The 20,013-nt window shown below is 35.5% G+C and overlaps 2 protein-coding genes and 1 long non-coding RNA gene across 3 annotated transcripts; 2 read left to right on the forward strand and 1 right to left on the reverse strand.

The window, feature by feature from the left end:
• Positions 1-931: 931 nt before the first annotated feature.
• LOC114240713 (uncharacterized) lies at positions 932-8,107 on the reverse strand. Its single transcript, XM_028171366.2, has 8 exons — positions 7,356-8,107; positions 6,954-7,083; positions 5,815-5,944; positions 4,883-5,031; positions 4,155-4,315; positions 3,443-3,644; positions 2,876-2,994; positions 932-1,449 (listed from the first exon to the last, which is right to left on the reverse strand). The coding sequence occupies exons 1-8, from the start codon at positions 7,442-7,444 to the stop codon at positions 1,257-1,259; spliced, it is 1,173 nt and encodes a 390-aa protein (XP_028027167.2). The 5' UTR covers positions 7,445-8,107; the 3' UTR covers positions 932-1,256.
• LOC149501150 (uncharacterized) lies at positions 4,515-7,211 on the forward strand. The gene is made up of 2 exons (XR_016324501.1): positions 4,515-4,735; positions 5,633-7,211. It is a non-coding gene; the product is annotated as an uncharacterized LOC149501150 (long non-coding RNA).
• Positions 8,092-19,428, forward strand: LOC114240632 (uncharacterized). Its single transcript, XM_028171254.2, has 10 exons — positions 8,092-8,496; positions 8,890-9,019; positions 9,212-9,341; positions 11,535-11,731; positions 11,987-12,165; positions 13,439-13,634; positions 15,828-15,943; positions 17,600-17,850; positions 18,475-18,502; positions 19,223-19,428. The coding sequence occupies exons 1-10, from the start codon at positions 8,375-8,377 to the stop codon at positions 19,290-19,292; spliced, it is 1,419 nt and encodes a 472-aa protein (XP_028027055.2). The 5' UTR covers positions 8,092-8,374; the 3' UTR covers positions 19,293-19,428.
• The last annotated feature ends 585 nt before the right edge of the window (positions 19,429-20,013 follow it).

Raw genomic sequence — 20,013 nt, forward strand, 5'->3', positions numbered from 1 at the left:
TTTGATACTGATGAGCTTGTTCACTGACTATGCGATAAATGGATTTTTATTTTTTATTTCTCTGTTTATTTAGGTCTTTTTTTTATTGGCCTTCTAGGCAAACCAGCATACATTCCACCTGATGGTGAGTGGTTACCGTCGCTCATGCACGTCTGCAATGCCAGGAGCGTAGCCAAGCCGTTGCCTACCGCTGCTCTCCGTAAGTCTAATTTGAAGGACATGTCATAGTGCCTGCGAAACACTACAGGGAAGAGCTCATTCCAAAGCCGGTTGGTACGTGGCAGACAAGTTTTCTGAAAACGCAGTCGATGAAGGCAGTGGTTCTAGGTAGTATGGATGAAATCTATTCCGGTGGCGGGCGGTGCGATTGTATAATCTTAGGTATCTTCAATATAATTTAATCTTTAACGAGAATCCCTAAAATTAGAAACTGGACTGTCATCTATACTAATATATAAATCTACAGTGGCTTTTACGGATGTTTTGTTATAACTACCGAACCGTGCATCCGATTGACTTGAAACTTGGTATCCATGTAGAAAATACATGTACTTAATGGATAGGCTAATATTTATATGAGTGTTGAACTCCCTACACCAGTTGCGGGGGCGTTAATGATGAGAATCTTTGTGGGGGTGAGAAATAATAAGGGTACAGCTAGTTTCTTATAAAAATGCTACAACTCAACTGTGAACATAATACAATATGCTGTGGGAAAATTAAATCCATCGACACGATAAAGCTCGCGTGATTCAAGTCAGTATTAGGTATCTACCTAGCAGCTTTGTTATGCCCCTGAGCGATGGCGAAAACTAATACGCATCTGCCTGCAGTGACAATTAATAAAAAAATTTAATACATTAATGTATCAACCGCTTTGCAGGAAAGGGACAAAAAAATTCAATCGCCCTAAAAGTTCAAACACATAACATTTATTTTATGAATTTATTGGCTGATTTTAAGTTTTTTTACTAAACATGTTAAGTACATTTACAAATGTGAATTTATTCCATTCTGCAGTATACTTATTGGTTTAAAATTTAAATAAATACTACATCAGTCATATACACTGTATCGAATGTTAAGTTTATTTCAATAGTGTTGGTAATTAATTAACGTCGAACTCTTTAGGTAGGTAATAAACCTATTTGTTCTAATGGACTTTGCAAACAAACTTATTGAAGTCTAAAGCCAAGTCTGCCCTTTACTAGGTAAAGCTTTGCTACAGTTATTATAATGTTTGTTTAATGTAAAATTTAATCCATCTTAAAATCCAGTGATCTAAGTTCTATCAGATGAGAGCTATTCGGGTCACAGTTGTTAATATCGTCATTTTCATTCTCATTCTCGATTTGTCCTCCTATTTGACACTGTAAGTATGACGGTAGACGTCCTTGACGTTCTCCTTTGATCTTGTGTATTTTCCATTTGTGCCCTTGCAAAATCTTTCTGGAAATAAAAAAACAGTAGTATAGTTTTAATATCTTGAAGTTAGTAGCAGTGAAACTATGTAAAGAAATATGTGTTTATAGTGACAGCAGAACCATATTGTTGTTATTTAAATTTAAGTTAGGTATATACGATCACTAAGTATTTTTTCAGGAAATTACACCATGGTTAGCACAGTATTTTGATAAGGACCGGTCATTGTTCTTGTTGAACCCGTCGCTTGCGACGAAGGGCTCGACGAGTAAATTAACCCTCAGACACAGCCCACCGAGTTTCTCGCCGGATCTTCTCAGTGGGTCGCGTTTCCGATCCGGTGGTAGATTCTGCGAAGCGGCTCTTGCTAGGGTTCGTGTTAGCAACGTCATCAGGTTTGAGCCCCGTGGGCTCACCTACTAGTTAAGGCGACGCTGATATAGCCTCTCAAGGCTATCAGCTTAGGTAGGAAAAAAATGAATAGATAAGGAATAATTATTTAGTCTTCCATGACCACGAAATTGAACCGTGCTTGCTAACTGTGATAACGTGACGTAACGTGATTGCGTGAAGCACTAATGCGTTTCGGTTTGAAGAGTGGAGTACACACTAAAAACTGAGACTTGAAACTCATGTCTCAAGATGGGCGCCGATTTTGACGTGTTTGATGTCTATAGGCTCCGATGAGAACTTAACATCATACGGGCCGTGAGGTCGTTAACCCAACAAAGCAATGAAAAAAAAAATGAACGGCGACGAAGCGTCAGAAATAATAAATGCGAGATTACGCCGCAAAATTAGTTTTAAGCGTGGCTACGACTCCAGTCCTCGAGTGATGCAGAACTCATTTAAGGCAGGCTGAGAGCAAGGCGACAAGTATTGCGTGGAGCGGATCCCTCCCCACCGGACGACAGACCACGTCGACACCACGACCGCCGCCGGTGGGCAGGCTTTCCGTATCCAGGAAGACTCAATAAATAGCCTATTATTTACAACTGTTTGAATTCGGAACGTCAGTGTCTTTTTTTTTCCTACCTAAGCTTGATAGCCTTGAGAGGCTATATCAGCGTCGCCTTAACTAGTAGGTGAGCTCACGGGACTCAAACCTGATGACGTTGCTTATACGAATTCTAGCAAGAGCCGCTTCGCAGAATCTACCACTGGATCGGAAACACGACCCACTGAGAAGATCCGGCGAGAAACTCAGTGGGCTTCAAAAGTGTCAATGAGCGACGTCCGCTGACACTTTTCCCCTTTTCAATTCCAGCCGCCAAGGGCGACACACCGATTTCATATTTCATATATTCATATATCTTTAGTTTGTCACTTATAAACTAATAAAGATATCAAAACTAATAAATACAGTCCACTCTCATTCACCACAACGCAACAACAACTAAACCATATTATGCAAATATTATTTACACAATCAATGCAGTATGTATTTACTCACTTTGTATTGAATTTCTTATGGCATACGTTACATTCAACCGTTCCCTGTCTCAGATGTATGTCTTTGATGTGCCTTTTCATATCATGTTGATAGGTAAACGCCTTATCGCAGTAGTTACACTGAAATAATAATTAAATATACATTAGACATTTGACTATTAGAATGTTCTATTATGAAAATATTTATTACATTCTCTTCATCCTTTCAAGTTAGTTTTGAGAAATAATTATATATGAAATAGCTTTTGCCAGCGACTCCGTTCACGTGGAATAATTACTTTGGCACAATGCTAAATTTTACCCCCCACTTTATTTACGTAGAAAGTGAAAATATTTTTTAATTATAGAATGTTATGGAGCTATTTAAACCCCTATTTTGAAACATTCTTTATTGGTGCTCCACTTGTAATGCTCTTGCCGTGATGTTATATAGCCTATAGCCTTCCTACATAAATGGGCTATCTAACAATGAAAGAATTTTTCAAATCAGACCAGTAGTTCCTAAGATTAGCGCGTTCAAACAAACAAACTCTTGCGCTTTATAATATTAGTATAGATAAGGGTGTACCTTATGTGGCCTTGCTGTGCTGTGGACATGTCGCATGTGTTTAGCAAGGTTGCTCGAGGTCGTTGTACCTTTAGGGCATAACGAACATTTGAAAGGTTTCTCACGTAAGTGAGATCTTTTATGTACCCTCAACAAGTCCACAGTTCTACCTTTGTATGGGCATACGTCGCATTTATAAGGAAACACGTTTTCGTGTGTGCACCTAAAATTTAATACATTATTTGTCAACATTTTAATTACTATTCTAGACTGGTATGTGTGGATGTTACATGATTTCTTGGTATCATAAAATCTTCATTTGCGTTAATTCTTTATTTTTATTTTATATAATTACTTCGTAATGCCTCAATCGAGAAATAGAAGACCTAAACTTTTGTATAAAATAAATTTAAAACAAACAAAAGAAATCCGTCCGACGGAGGACACATCAAAGGGAAAACAAAATTGTCATTTTTATTTATTTCCGAGCATTTTCATATTTATTTCACTTTTAAACCTTCTCTGTACTTCCACAAATAATTCAAGACCAAAATTAGCCAAATCGGTCTAGCCGTTCTCGAGTTTTAGCGAGACTAACGAACAGCAATTCATTTTTATATATATAGATGTATAATTAAGTGAAACTTTTGTATTTACCTTAACTAGGGTTAACATACCAGTAATAAAATTAAGCATATTACAATAAAGTTGCGTTAAGAAAGCACATACATACATATGTGTTAAGAGGCTTGCCTTAGAAACTGCTGTTTTACCACATATGTCACATAAAAATATCTTTTTCTGGTTAGCTTCTTTTTGTGTTTTTTTAGGTGGCTTAGGAATTGAGGAACTTTCTTCTAAGCTACATTTCATCAGATGAGTCTCGTATGATGTCTAAAATATAAAATAAACAATTAAACTACAAAATTTCAATTACAATATAAATTGATCTACTTCTACTAGATTTTTTTCCCTTCCTATGCTGATAGCCTTGAGAGGCTATTTCAGCTTCACCCTAACGTGTGTAGGTGAGTTCACGGGGCTCAAACCGGAGTGGTGCTAACACTGGCCCTAGCAAGAGCAGTGCTTCGCAGAATTCACCATCGGATCGGAAACGCGACCCACTGAGAAGAAAAGAGTGGGCTGTGTCTATGTGTTAATTCGCTCGTCGAGCCCTTCGTCGCAAGCGCCGGGTTCGACGAGGACGGTGACCGGTGCTTGTGGTGCCTAAAAGCACCGTTAATGGATCAGGAGGATCCGTAATGACGTGCTTTGGGCGACGTCGACTGTTTACCATTCGGTCTACAGGATCGGGTATGTAGTTTCCAGGGGCCACGACAAGAGGGTTCTCATGTCGTGCCGCCTTTTCAAAGTGCGTCTACTGGAACTATTTTGGTTAGACTTTAATTTTATTATACTGTGATAATATAATATTAGTTGTCTTAACAACTGTTTACTTACTGCATCACAAAATTGTTTATTACATATTGAACAGTTTAAACTTTCTGAGTTATCATCTGAAAAGTCTGGTGATTGTACTTTATAAGAGTAATCGATTTCTTTTTGGGGCTTGTCACTGTCTTCGTTTCTGTTGTAGTCCACATCACATTCTAGAGAATAATTTTTTTTTAAAGAAACAATAACTTGTTCATATATCTACCTTACACAAACTCAAGTCCCACCTCAATGGTGTCACTTTTAAACGTTGTCAGTTAGAAAGAACCTTTGCATGTGTTAACATTAGACCTTAAAAATACTAATGGAAATTAAATAAATGTATCCAAACCAAATCCTATCCGTTCTTGCTTTTGGAATTTATTTATTGAATTTATTATTTCTTTAAGCTATTTTCGTAACCCATTCTATTTATCTACAAATGTTCACGATTGACTTCCACGGTGAAGGAATAGCATCGTGTAATAAAAATCAAACCCGGAAAATTATAATTTGCGTAATTACTGGTGGTAGGACCAAGAGTGAGTCCGCACGGGTTGGTACAACCACACCTCCTATTTCTGCCGTGATGCAGTCATGCGTTTCGGTTTGAAGGATGGGGCAGCTGTTGTACTTGAGACCCTAGAACTTATATCTCAAGGTGGGTGGCGCATTTACGCCGTAGATGTCTATGGGCTCCAGTAACCACTTAACATCAGGTGGGCTGTGCGCTCGTCCACCCAACAAAGCAATAAAGATTATTTTTTTATCTTCCAGCCTATAGACGACCACTGCTAGACATAGCCTCTCCTCAGCCTTGCCACAATGACCTGTGCTGCCTGCAACCAGCAGATTCCCGCTAACCTCAATAGCAACCTATTTTTGGTCCAGTTTGTGTAGCTCATTTGTGTAATGTTATGTAGAGTTAATGTTAAAATATAATGAAACAATAATTCTACCTGTTTTAATGGAAACCTCCAGTAACATTTCATTGTTTTTCTGACATATTTCTCTAAACATTATACAACCATTCAATAAATCAAGACAGCTTTGACACATTTTTTTAGACAAATTGTCTGTTTTGGATATCTGAAAATATTTTAAAGTCAAGCAAAGAATATAATTAATTACCTTTTCTATTATGCAATAACAATTTATGTGATGTATATATATAATATAATAATATATTTTTATGCATTATTAATGACACGGTTCATAGTATTTTTAAACTCTCGGATTTCGCTGTTCTTTTGCTTTAATTTGGTCCTTTTGTATTATGAAAACAATATTTCTGTGATGATTATATTTTAATAAAATTTTAAAATATTCTAGAGCTTGCTTTCTTAAGCCATATCTTTGTGAAATATAAAATTTGCAATAACAAGTATCTATGCAAATTTTTGCTTATTTTATGGTGGGACAGTAACACCTTTACAGTTTTGAGAAGATTAACTTACACTCTCGAAGTCTTTTAGTTTGTATTTTCCCTACCTATTTGCTGGTAACCTAAGAGGCTATTCTAACTACGCCCGGACAGGTAGGTGAGCTCAAGGGCTCAACCTGAGAGAATTAGCTAATACTAGCCCTAGCAGTGCTTCACAGAATCTACCACCGGATTGGAATCGCGACCTACTGAGAGGATCCGGCGACAAACGCAGCGTCTATTGGTTCGTTCGCTCGATGAACTTTAAGCATCGAGAGTGAATCTGGGGGATCAGACAAGACATGTTTAGGGCGACGGGATCGCGATGGATAAGTAATTAGCGTCGGTCACAATAAGAGGGTTTTTGTGAAGCGCCGCTTTGTCGAAGTAGCATTCTGACGCTTTCTTAAGATACTTGCGTATTGATACTACATTTAGGTCGTTGTGAAGATTTACATTCCTCCCATACCACGGCGCTCCTCCGGCGATCCTACAGAAACGGGATTGGATGACCTGTAGAGAGTTAACGTGTGTACGGGCCGCGTGAGCAAACACTGCACTTGCATAGGTCTTGATTTTAATTGTGGGAATAGAGTTACCACACCTAATTTGTGAAGAGATACTAGCAGTAGCGTCGGGAGGGCGAGTTATAATTATATATTACAGTTTACTAACAGTGACTCCAGAAAAATGTTTTATCTCCTCCGGAATATTCTGATGTACAAGATTGTCAAATATAGGAATCTCTCCTTTTTCCTCGTTGCATATTCTGCACATAATTATTGTCGTTTTCTCCAAATTTCTTCTGAAAATTAGAATAATTCAATCTAAATTTATGAGCAGTATACATCAAGATTATTCAAAATATAGGTTTTTTATACTTAGTGTGAATGTTATGGTAGGCCTAAATGTAGTAATAAATGTCTTTTGGCTGATGAACGTTGTTTTTTAAGTTTGTAATATAAGTGATTGAAAAACTACTGCTAAATAGCGGTCGTTTAAGTATTTTATTTTTATTTTGTATTGATTAAGTATTTACTCAAATTGTTAAATCTTTCAGCAATGTATTTAATTTACCTTTTCCGTAACTTTCGTATTTTCTTTTTCTTTTTGTTCTGTAAAGCCTCTGCCAGCAGCATTGATTTAATGAGAAGAATAGAAGTCATCACGGAAGGTATTAAATGAAAATATGAATGTCTTACTGTGGGTAAGGGTAATATTTATCTACCTACCTACAGTTAGATTGACAGTGAAAGTTTGTTTGTTGATTGTTTCGTTAACTGAATAGACAAACGGAACGAAAACTCACATAGCTTAATCTTTGGGAACAAATGGACGAAGCCTTGTCTCATGTGGAAACTGAAATGAAATGGGATTGGATTGACTTTTTTAAAATAGATATTTAGTGGAGTGGAGTTGAGTAAAGACATAACTTGTTTGTAATTTATTAAGCCATCAGTGGATTTTTTGGAAGAACTGATATCACATTTTGCTGTTTTATTGACTTGTGGTGGTCGGTGTAGTGGGAGATACGGGGTTGTCCCGGCGTGTTCCAGAATATATCCCAAATTAAACACTCCAACAGTTTAATAGTTTGTATTTGGTAAGAAGCACAAGCACAGGAAAGCAGAAAGAAGAAGTGGATAATTAATTATAAGTTCAAAAGGAAAAATATTTACTGGCGGTAGAACAATTGTTTACAATATTAAAGCAGTGCGTCGCAAGCGAAAGCGTGGTGCGGACTGGCGGGCGGGAGGTGACGTGACCGGCCGTCGTACGAGTCGAGCTTTTTACGTTTGTTTATTCACATTACACCGTACAATTTTTTTTTGCATGTCTGCCGCTGTATGGATGACGCCACAGACTAATGGCTTAACAATCTCGTTACCAAGGCATAAAATAATAAAAAAGCAATCAAAATGGTTCAATAGTCTGGTTACCAGGCCATAAAATTAAAAAATCAGTTAATCAAAACTTAACTAAAAACTGGACTTACTTAGTGCATTGGAAATAAAAAATAATTATGTATTCCAATGTATAATTTGTTATAAATTCTTGTGTTGAATTTTTGTGTTAATGCTGCAGAATTATCTATAATGGCGTTTTACATTACGAAGTCAATGTTATCAAAATTTAATAAGGAATCATATCAACCTTATTCATTTGGCGAAGAAGAGAGAAGCAGCAGCAGTAGTGATCTATGGCAGCAGTTTGACGGGTATTTTGCAACAACAAAGTTAAAACACTTGAAATAAATATTTTAGTTAAATATCTTCAACAACTATTACTTAAAAAACCTTTCTTTATGTAAACACAATACTTCAATATCATTTGTTTTGTTTATGAATTTCAATTTTGGCAAACCTTATTAATTTTATTTACGAACTAGCTTACACCACAAATTGAACGATGATATTAAATACAAAAACTGTGTACCAATTTTCGACCAGCTTATTTATTTACATAGAAAAACACAAACATATGTATGTAATTGGCATGCGTATGAAATAGCATATAAATACTAAAGCAAATAATTACATCGAAAAACATTAACATATTATGTCTGTAATTGGCATGCGTATGAAATAGCATATAAATTCTTATGTTCCAGGAAAAAATCTCTACAATTATCAAAAGAAATGATATGCAGGGTATGTGCAAGAAACGGTTGTACTCCATTAACTGAAAAGTTAAACAGTTATGATATTATTAGTGCCATTCGGAGCATTGCCAATATAACGGTAAGTGTAAATCCTTTATTTTTAGATTTTTAAAAACAAATTCTATTTTTGAATTTTTGTTTTAAACACAAGTTGATGACAGATGAAATATAAATTTTATCATGTTATAAATATTAAGAATAAAATTTATAAATTATAAATATAGAACTATGTTTATGATTATTATTATCTCTAATATTTTTTGACTTTCAGATTGATTTAGATGATTCTTTGCCTAAGTATATATGTACTGAATGCTTAGATATGTTGAAAGTTGCCTTAAATTTCAAAACTAACTGTGAAACAGCTGATAAAAAATTTAGGAAATTATTGAACCCCATGGGTAAGTATCAAATCTTTATTAGTTATAAATTATATTAATTAAATATATAAACATAAACCCATCCAAAAAATTTATATACTAAAATAAATAATACTTGCTTATTTGTTTGTATATTCAAATTGCTCATTTTGAACTTCAAAAGGGAGGAATAAATATTAAAAAAATGCCACTGCCACACTACTAAAATACAAATTACAAATTAATATTAGAATAAAAAAATAAAAACATGGAGATAAAATCTAGGGTCAGCAGACTAAAGCACATAAGTCAAAAAACTCTACTTTACAGGAATTAAAAAAAACTATTTAGAATCTTATACATTAACAAACTTAATAATGTTTATTTGAATTTTATAAGTCTATAACACTAACTTATTATTAAAATTAAATATTTTAAAGTAAATGTGATTATTTAATAATTAGATGACTTAAGTTATAAGGAACACAATAATAGTATGAGTTAAGTGAAAAAGATCAACAATTAAGATATATATTATAATAATATAAGTCATAAATATAAATAACAACTCAATGTTTAATTAAAATTCTTCTTCTTCATCGAGTTCTAAAATATCTGGATCAGTATTTCGTAAAGTTTCCAACGTGGGAAGACTTATGTAAAATTCATGGAAAATATCTAGTATTAAAGGGAGCAGCGAAATTAAATCATTTTTTTTCTCGATGGATATGGGTAATGGCTGTATAGATATTAATTATATCATCAGTTTGAGACCCCCCTATGGATGATCTCCTTTTCATAGCAATTGTCTTTATAAAATTGTCACTTTCATCTAACGGTTTCATTAAACATCCTCGGCAGACAGGTTCACATTTACCATGCACAGTAAAAAAGTATTTTTATGTCTTCATTCTAAGCTTTTGCTTTTCAGGTTCAATAGCTCGTATTCTTAGCTTAGATTTATCTTGAATTTCCATTAATGGCGCCAAGTATCCAGATCTTTTGCATATGACCCCATTTGCCAATATTCTGTAAATATGGCATGCCTATCAGTTAATGGTATAGGTTCTTTACATTTCATTCTGCAAACAGGTAACTCTTTCAAATTCAAAATCATTTATTTCAACTTAGATGTCAGTATAACACACTTGTTGAATGTCAAAATATAAATAACAATGTTATCTCTACCACCGGTTCCAAAAAAAGCCACAGTCCTGAGAAGAACCTGCGAAACAAACTCAGCGGGTTTTTTTTTTGTTTTTTCTCAAATATATTTTTTTTCATAGTGCGATCTGATATACATTTTCCTTTTAAAGTTTTGTATGCCTGTCCTATGTTACGTTTTATTTATTTTTTCTCTTTTTATAGTATGTATACTCTTTTTTGGAGACACATTAGGGATTCATTGAAATTTCATCACAAGTACTTGAACTTGATGTGATTGGAAGTCTCGGTAATTCATAACATGGATCTCGTACAGAATCATCACTAGAGAAGTCAAGTACAGAATAGTATGTTAAACTACTGACTTGATTTGATGATGTTGACGGTATAGGATCGTCTACTACTAGGTTCTCTGTGTTCAAAATCGACTGTTGATTTACATTTTCTAAAAAAGGACAAGATAATTATCTATTTATAATGATATAATATTGATATAATTACGTAATTTGCAAATCACAATTTTGAAGATATGTGAAAATATACCTTCATTGCTTTCCAGATGAGTGGATAACGCCATTTCAACTAATTTCTTGCCTCTTTGAATATTCATCTTAAACAATTAAAATACTTAAGCACTCACACACAACTAACCAACAAACTGTGCCCAATCGACAACATTAGTAAATTAAAACCACTTACCGAAGTATTGTTTACGTTATAAATATTTTTAAGTAACCACTTTCTCTAAAGAAATGTTACATTTTGATGTTCTTTATAACATAAGTCAGACTTCTTACGTTAATAACTTTGTACTTATGGTGTTCCTTAGAACATAAGTCCAGTTATGTTTTTTAGTTCGTTTGATTATATTAGGATTTGATAAGGTTGATACAGAACGCCGCTTGAATACGCCATGAAATACTTGAGCTTGATTTATGTGCTTTAGTCAGATTGTGTGTTGAGCAAAATGTAAACCGATGATGTAATAAAAAATTAATTGAAAATTTTTACTTATGTGCTTTAGTCTGCCGACCCTAGAAATTTTCTCATAACAAACACATTTTCTTTCAGGTAACCCAGCTTTCTATTCATATCCGTATTCCAAGAATGATTTTCAATTAATTTTACATAAGATGAAAACTAAACAGCTGAAGATTGCACAGGAAAAAGAGAAGCTTCGTATGAAGAGGGAAAAATCAATAAACAAAAAAATGCCCAAAGTCAAACAATTCAAATGTTCCCCCTGTGATGTTGTTTTCTCTACAAAAGTAAGTCATGAATTTTAAAGCAATCTGTTGGAAACTCCCCTTTAAAAAAAAAGTTTTTTGTTTATAAATTGCTAATAAAATGTTAAATTAGCCAAAAATAATTACGGAAAGGTTTATCTCATAATTTATTTATAAATATTGTTAATGTTGTCAAACAAAAAATAAATAATTGTATTATAATTGAGTATGTACTTTGTTCTGTATACTGAAGCTAAAATGAACTTATTCTTTTGTTAACGAAATATTTTGAAATAGGAAAAATTGATGGTTCATCGTCGCGAGAGACAGTGTATGAGGCGTGCATGTGACGTGTGTGGCCAGCTTGTCCTCAGTATATCGCATCACATGCGTCAGATACACAAACAGACGGTGCCTCATAAGTGTCCAACTTGCAACAAAGAGTTTTCAATATTAGCAAGACTCAAAAATCACATGTGAGTATTATTATTATATACATTTATATATTAACTGTGTATGAAATACCTAAAAAATAAGAATCACCTCAATGTTAGAGGACACATTACTCATTCATATAAGCATTCTGATTTAAAGAGCACCAATTATAATACTAGAACGTAAGGGAATTTCGGCTTCTTTTCTGCAATAACCTTATAGTTTAGAAAAAAGCTTTAGTCCAGAGTGAAGATTGTTTTCTGTCGTCGCTCTCTAGTTCATAAGCTACCTGACAATTATTAGAAATGTTAGTACATTAAATTGCAAACCGGCAAATTTACCGAATTTCGACAAAATCGGTATGGTTCCGTGCTTTGATCGTGAAATCGTAACAGAGTACGAGAGTTGTACTGTAAAAAGTCGTGACATTAGAAGCCATGTCTCAAGGTGGGTGGCGGCGTTTAGGTTATTCGTGTATGGCTTCCGGTATCCAGGTGGGCCGTGAGCTCGTCCACCCATAAGATATAAAAAAAAAATGCGCCCTTTTTTCCTACCTAAGCTGATGGTCTTGAGGGACCATTTCAGCGTAACTATAACTAGTAGGTGAGCTCATAGAGCTCAAACCTGACGTTGCTAAAATTAACCCTAGAAGAACAGTGCTTCGCAAAATCTACCACCGGATCGGGAACTGGACCCACTGAGAAGATCTGAAAGAAACTCAGTGGGCTGTGTCTGTGGGTTAATTTACGCGCCGAGCCCTTAGTCGCAAGCGACGGGTTCGACGAGAACGATGACCGCTGCTTGGGGTACCTAAAAGCACCGTTATTGGATCGGGAGGATCCGAAATGACGTGTTTAGGGTGATGTAGACTGTTTACCGTTCGGTCCGCAGGATCGGGAATGTAGTTACCGGCGGCCATGATCAGAGGGTTCTCGTGTCGTGCCGTTTTCTCGACAAGGCGCACTGATGCCCACTGTACATATTACCTGATGGATTACTCTAGGTCCATATCGTCGTGGAGGTTCACTTTTCGGATGTACCACGAGGCCCTAGCTATCCTGCAAAGACGCGATTGTATCATTTGAAGGGGTTTCAAGTTAGCGCGGGCCGCGTGAGCGAACACTACACTTGCATAGGTCATGACCGGACGTATGCAAGTTTTGTAGGGTGTCACCTTATTTCTAAGGCACAATTTACTTGGCTTGCAAATCATCAGTTAGATGTGCGCCCATAATCATTACACAGTTCGTGAATACATTTAGCCGTCTATGAAAATAAAATTATTATTTTTCAAATTGACATATTTTGTTCCAGGATGATCCACACAAACACATTCAATTTCTTCTGTGATTTGTGTCCGTACAAATGCAAATACAAGTATTATCTGGTGCTGCATATGCGCACCCACACCGGCGAGAAACCTTACAAGTGTTCACAGTGCAGCGCTACTTTCGTAAATCCTTCGAATCTCAACAAACATAAATTAACACATCAAGAAAAGCAGTATAAGGTTCGTTGTACATTTCATAATATAATACCATTCTGCCTTTTTCTGTTGCGAACCAATTTTGTGTCTAATATTAATACGTACAAAAACTTTGTATCCCTTTTTACGAAAATTGAGCGGACGGAGGAGTATGAAATTTTCCACACTTATAGAGAAGAAGTGCACAATGCTAATATTTTTTTAAAATAATGCATAAAAGAATTAAAAGATACATTAAATCAATAAAGAAAACATTACACACACACTACATACCATGTATTTGACGCACACACGCATGCATACTAGGTATTTATTGTCAAACTTTTGTTCTTGACGTCTGTTGTCAAATTGAGATTAAATATTGTTTGTCTTTGTTAATATTTTTTATAGTGTAGTCTTGGTGAAATTTGCGATTATAGAAGTATAAAATACAATCATAATAGTGTACTAACTTACAATTCCAATTAATTATAGTCGAATTTCGACTACTGCGGGACCTCTAGTTCTATTTTCAAAGGGGTCAGAAAAATGTGAATCTAATGATATTTTATTGAGTTTTTTTTAATTTGACTGACAAAAGCTGCTTTATGTACCCATGGAGCATTAATTAGCATGTATTTCAACATGTACTGATCAAATTAAAGTAAAGTTTGTATGCTGTAGGATTTTTAATGTTAAATCGAAAGACGTTATAAAGATTTTACACTAAATTTTGACATAGGAATTTTTCAAATTAGCGTCCATAAAAATAATTTGGAACCACTTTTAAGAGACAATCCCATTTGATTGATTAATGTATATTCAAATAATTTTTGACTGACTCGGTGGTGTAGGTAACGCCCCTGACTGTTCCCACATGCAAACATTCGTGTGATGGAAAAGTTTGTTTGCTCTTTGTCTGTGTGTTAAATATAATCAGTGGTCCCTCGGTAGTCGTAATTCGACTATAATTCATGGAAATTATAAGTTTGTACAATTGTCAAAGACTATTATACTTCTATAATCACAGATTTCGCCAAGACTACACTTTAGACAAATATTCATAAAGACAAACAATATTTAATCTATTCTCAATTTGACCACAGACTGTAAGCAATAAAAAAAGTTTGACAATAAATAAATAGTATGCATCCGTGTGTGCATCAAATACATTCATTGACAGTTCGGGTGTCATCGTATTCCGATACAGATCAGAGTTTTCCCGAAGGAAAATAATTTCTCACTACATCTCTAGTGGGAAATTTTCAACTTATTTTTTTTTTGTAATCATATTATTAACAAGAAACGGAGAAAATGAAGATATTTTATGTTAAACTTTAAATCTGCGCGCGAAACCTGTCTAGTGATACATGCGCATTCGGGAATTCCGATTGCTCCCGATAACGCCCGATTACGACTTGATGTGCCGCCAGTGTTGTACGCTACATAATCTATATATTAATACGTGAAGCAAAAACTTTGTACCCCTTTGTACAATTGTTCACGGTTGACTTCCACGGTGAAGGAATAACATCGTGTAATAAAAATCAAACCCGCAAAATTATAATTTGCGTAATTACTGGTGGTAGGACCTCTTGAGAGTCCGCACGGGTGGGTGCCACCGCCCCGCCTATTTCTGCCGTGAAGCAGTAATGCGTTTCGGTTTGAAGGGTGGGGCAGCCGTTGTAACTATGCTGAGACCTTGGAACTTATATCTCAGGGTGTGGCGCGTTTGCGTTGTAGATGTCTATGGGTTCCAGTAACCACTTAACACCAGGGCTGTGAGCTCGTCCACACATCTAGGCAATAAAAAAAAACCCTTTTTACGAAAATTGCGCGGACGGAGGAGTATGAAATTTCTCACACTTATAGCATTGATTTTTTTTTAAATAATGCATAAAAGAATCTTTAAATCAATAAATAAAACATTACACACACTACCATGTATTTGACACAACACATATATAAAAATATACTCTTTGTTTATTGTCAGTTGGGAAACTTGTTATTGTTTAAAGTCTGTTGTCGAATTGAAAATAGATTAATATTGCAGTTTTGGCGAGTACTGTGATTATATTATCGAAATATAATAGTGTTTGTCATTATAACCATAATAATGTTTAAACTTATAATTTCAATTAATTACTGTCGAATCTCGACTGCTGCGGGGTCACTAGTAATAATATAATACATAACAATATAAATTTTCATACATTATAATAATATAAATTGTTTCAGTGCAAAATGTGCGAGAAAGCTTTCCGTACTAATTCCGCGCTTAGGCAACACCGCGAGGCGGCCCATCTCAACATCAAGCACCCTTGCAATCTGTGCGGAAGGGACTTCTGTTACAAGTGAGACTATGATAATTTTACAAAGGAGTCGACTATTATCAAAGCCGGCAATGTGACTTTTAGATAATTATTGGTAAATCAAAAAAACGAATTATTGACTTTGTATTTCATTGGCAGTCACAAAACTCTTCTGAACGACATCTTAGATAAATAACAGGTTAAGTTAACCTTTATTTAATGCAGGTTTTGAACCGTATTCTTTGAAGGAGACGATTATATTGAAATATCAATAATTGAAATATCAATAATTTTTTTTTGTCCAAATGCACAGATTGCCACCTTTGATAATAGACGACTCAAAGGATCGTTAATGTAAATCTCGTTGTCGGGTCGATGTTGTGGGTTATCCGGTACGGATTAGAATGAAATCTGCTTTGTTTCCTAAAACCTGCTAAAATTGCTTTCAGACTACGCCATATAGTATAGCAGCGTATAGTAAGCCAACAATATATAATACAGTACAGAGTAATTATTTTTTTAAAAGGATTTTATGACCTGGTAATTAAGACCTTTAGGTAAATTCTAATTTTAAAATGATAATATGAAGTGAAATGAAGTTGATTAATATGAAACATGGAATAAAAGGAAAAGAGATGATATGTTATGAAATATAATCTCAGTAAAATGGTGGTCATTTACTGAAACTTTTTCAATGGATTTTTGAACGATCCCAAGAAGGTACGTCCAGCGGCTTGGTTTTATTTTCCCAAATTTGTGCTCACAGATACTAAACATTTAATAAACCACCGTTATTACACATTTAAACCCGAAGAAACACTAAATAGACCAAAAAAACAAATCACACAACTTCACTACTCGCCTTCCCGCCAAAAAGTCAGTACATTGTGAACGTGTCCATAACAATATATGGTGCGCGATATTGTTGTGCTATGAGATATGTACTATATGCTATTATATTATAGCGTAGTCTGAAAATAGCTTAACGCGCGTCCGGGGACGCGACTGTGCCGGCGTCCGCGTACCACTACCCTGCCTATTTCTGCCGTGAAGCAGTAATGCGTTTCGGTTTGAAGGGTGGGGCAGCCGTTGTAACTATACTTGAGACCTTAGAACTTATATCACAAGGTGGGTGGCGCATTTACGTTGTGGATGTCTATGGGCTCCAGTAACCACTTAACACCAGGTGGGCTGTGAGCGGGTCCACCCAAGTAAGCGATAAAAAAAAAAACTTAATCTAAAACCGCCATTTTCTCCTGCGATATAGTAGAACGTAAAAAATTTTACAAATTTTATTTTCAATTTTTTATTCAAATACTTGATAAATAAATATTTTGATTAAAAAATGATTGTTTTAAAATTCATTAATTGACATCCTTAGCAAAAACTATACTTAAAATTAGAAAAAAAAATCTTTGACCTGAGGTCAAATTTTCATCTGCAATGTGGCCCGACTATCAAAATATTTGCCCACCCCTGGTCTAGAGAGACCATATCAGCGTAACCTTAACTAGTAGGTGAGCTCACGGGGCTCAAACCTGACGACGTTGCTAACACGAACCCTAGCAAGAGCCGTGCTTTGCAGAATCTACCACCGCGTCGGAAACGCGATCCACCGAGAAGATCCGGCGAGAAGCTCAGTGGGCTAAACGCGTTCATCATTGTCCGTGCACCGACAACCTTTATTATTTTTAACAGGTCGGATTTGCGCAAACACGAGATACGCAGCCACAACCGCGCGAAGCGGGACTACGTGGGCGGCGAGCCCGCCTACAAGCAGTGGGAGCGCATGCAGAAGGACGACCCCGCTGACGTCACCAAGTGGCGCTCCGACGACGCCTCCCTCGTCCAAGGGGCCTACATCGAACCGCCCAAGCAGTTTGTACATACGAACAACGGAATGTACTTCTCGGACGTGTCCGGCCTGATACAACACCAGCCTCAAATGGGTTAGTTTTTTTTTTTTTTTTTAATAATAGACGCAGTAGGCAACGGCTTGTCTGTGCCCTGGTTTGCTGATGTTTTTTTTCTCTACCTAAGCTGATAGCCTTGAGAGGCTATTTTAGCGTATCCTTAACTAGTAGATGAGCTCACGGGGCTCAAACCGGAGTGATGCTAACACTGACTCTAGCAAGAGCAGTACTTCGCAGAATCTACCACCGGATCGGAAACGCGACCCACTGAGAAGATCCGGCGAGAAACTCAGTGGGCTGTGTGTCTGTGGGTTAATTTACTCGTCGAGCCCTTCGTCTGAAGCGACGGGTTTGACGAGAACAATGACCGGTGCTTGGGGTACCTAAAAGCACCGCGCTTATGTTCATGGGCGACTGCGTATATTATACCGTTCGGTAGGCCTTAACCGTGATTGACATTCAAAATGAATGCGAAAATGAGTTTGTTTGTTTGTTATGCTTTGACGCCTAAAGGTGTCACGTTCTCATATGTATAGAAAAAATAGGGTACATAATAATATCATTTAGAAAAATGTACTGCCCCTGATTCGAGAGAAGCCACTGATCTAAGTAGTTTCAATCAGAATCAATGTTTATGTTATATTTTATAAATTGTTACAGTTCAACAACAAACTGTGGAAATAATACTGTGAGTATTTAATAAAAAAATTATTGTAACTGCTTTAAAATGTGATGTACGTTTGCTTTTGCTATTCATATTCAAATAACTTGAAGCTTGCGTAACAGCAATTTACAACAAATACAATTGCGTTACAACAAATTACGACAAATAACCGTATTTGTCGTCTGTCTTTGTGTTGCGGGAAGTAAAATTATTTAATATCTCTCTCTCTTTCTCTCTCTCCCTATCTCAGTACATTCTATTTTCATTTTCTAATCATAATTGTATATAATAAAAAAACCGGGTGTGTACTTATGTACGTACGTATGTAAGAAGAAGCTATATTAAGTTAGGGTAATTGAATGAGTTGCTAAGTCAACTTTATGAAATCTATTTGTCGTTACAAAATATTATTAAATAATAATTCCATAGATATAGCTTCAAATTCTATTATATAACGAGCGACCCGCCCTCGCTTCTTTTCGGGAACTGTAATTTATTATTGATTTCTCCACTATTTAATGGATGTTATTATACATATAAACCTTCCTCTTCAATCACTCTATCTATTAAAAAAAAATTGCATCAAAATCCGTTGCGTAGTTTTAAAGATTTAAGCATACATAGGGATATAGGGACAGAGAAAGCGACTTTGTTTTATACTATGTAGTATTTTCATAGTGACATTTTGCGCGTGCAATTTTTTTACTGGATATTTCAATTTAATTTTCGAATGTTTGATTGCAGGCCGGAACTTAATTTAAAAAAGGACGAAGTGACTTTATATGAAACCGATCAAGGAATAGGGTATTTTTAAAGTGAAATATTATGTTAATTAAAGACTTGATGAAGGTGCACCAATTATTTACGAATATGGCTTATAAAATGTATTCGTTTACTCAAATGTAACAAATAAACATGAACGCTTTATACAATAAATATTTATGTTAAAAGCAGTTGTTATTTACTCGTTAATTATAAATATATAAGTAAATAAATTTATTTTTCTTATATGTATAACGGTAGGCAGCGGCTTGGTTCTGCCCCTGGCATTGCTGAAGTCCATGGGCGATGGTAACCACTCACATCAGGTGGGTCGTAAGCTCCTCTGCCTACATGGCCAATTAAACATTTTTTTTAGTGATTTTTTTTTCTTAAATGTTATCTGCCTCTTTACATATATTTAAAAACAGCGACGTTAATCTACATAATAATATAAAGACACTAAAAATGTAATGATACGAGATTGACACTAATTTAGTATGACAAATATTTTAGCTATGGAAAGCAACGGTAAACGGCTCACGTTTTTTGCTGTAGTAGCTTTAACCGTGGGCGCGCTTGAGTTAATGCGCAAATACAATGTAGGGAATACCTACCCCTCGGGAATAGTTTGTTTTACGTTCTTTTCTGTTTCTTGACAAAATCAGTGGCGTGGCACTAGTACAGACTACAGGGCGAAAGAATCTGGTGGTAAAATCTTACAGGCTAGTTCAGAATGTAATATTTTTACACATTTTTACATAGTTTAGTAATTT

Source organism: Bombyx mandarina, chromosome 17 (assembly GCF_030267445.1).
Source record: "Bombyx mandarina strain Sakado chromosome 17, ASM3026744v2".
In the NCBI taxonomy this organism is placed as follows: Eukaryota; Metazoa; Arthropoda; class Insecta; order Lepidoptera; family Bombycidae; genus Bombyx; species Bombyx mandarina.

Excerpts from the sequence above, each read along its gene's own strand:
- LOC114240632 (XM_028171254.2), top strand. The coding sequence starts at position 8,375 with ATGGCGTTTTACATTACGAAGTCAATGTTATCAAAATTTAATAAGGAA. Across the intron at positions 13,635-15,827 it reads ATCAAGAAAAGCAGTATAAG|TGCAAAATGTGCGAGAAAGC; the intron begins GTTCGTTGTACA and ends AAATTGTTTCAG. Across the intron at positions 18,503-19,222 it reads CAAACTGTGGAAATAATACT|GCCGGAACTTAATTTAAAAA; the intron begins GTGAGTATTTAA and ends GTTTGATTGCAG.
- LOC114240713 (XM_028171366.2), bottom strand. The coding sequence starts at position 7,444 with ATGACTTCTATTCTTCTCATTAAATCAATGCTGCTGGCAGAGGCTTTA. Across the intron at positions 2,995-3,442 it reads GCACAGCAAGGCCACATAAG|TGTAACTACTGCGATAAGGC; the intron begins GTACACCCTTAT and ends TTATTATTTCAG. Across the intron at positions 1,450-2,875 it reads CATAAGAAATTCAATACAAA|AAAGATTTTGCAAGGGCACA; the intron begins GTGAGTAAATAC and ends TTTTATTTCCAG.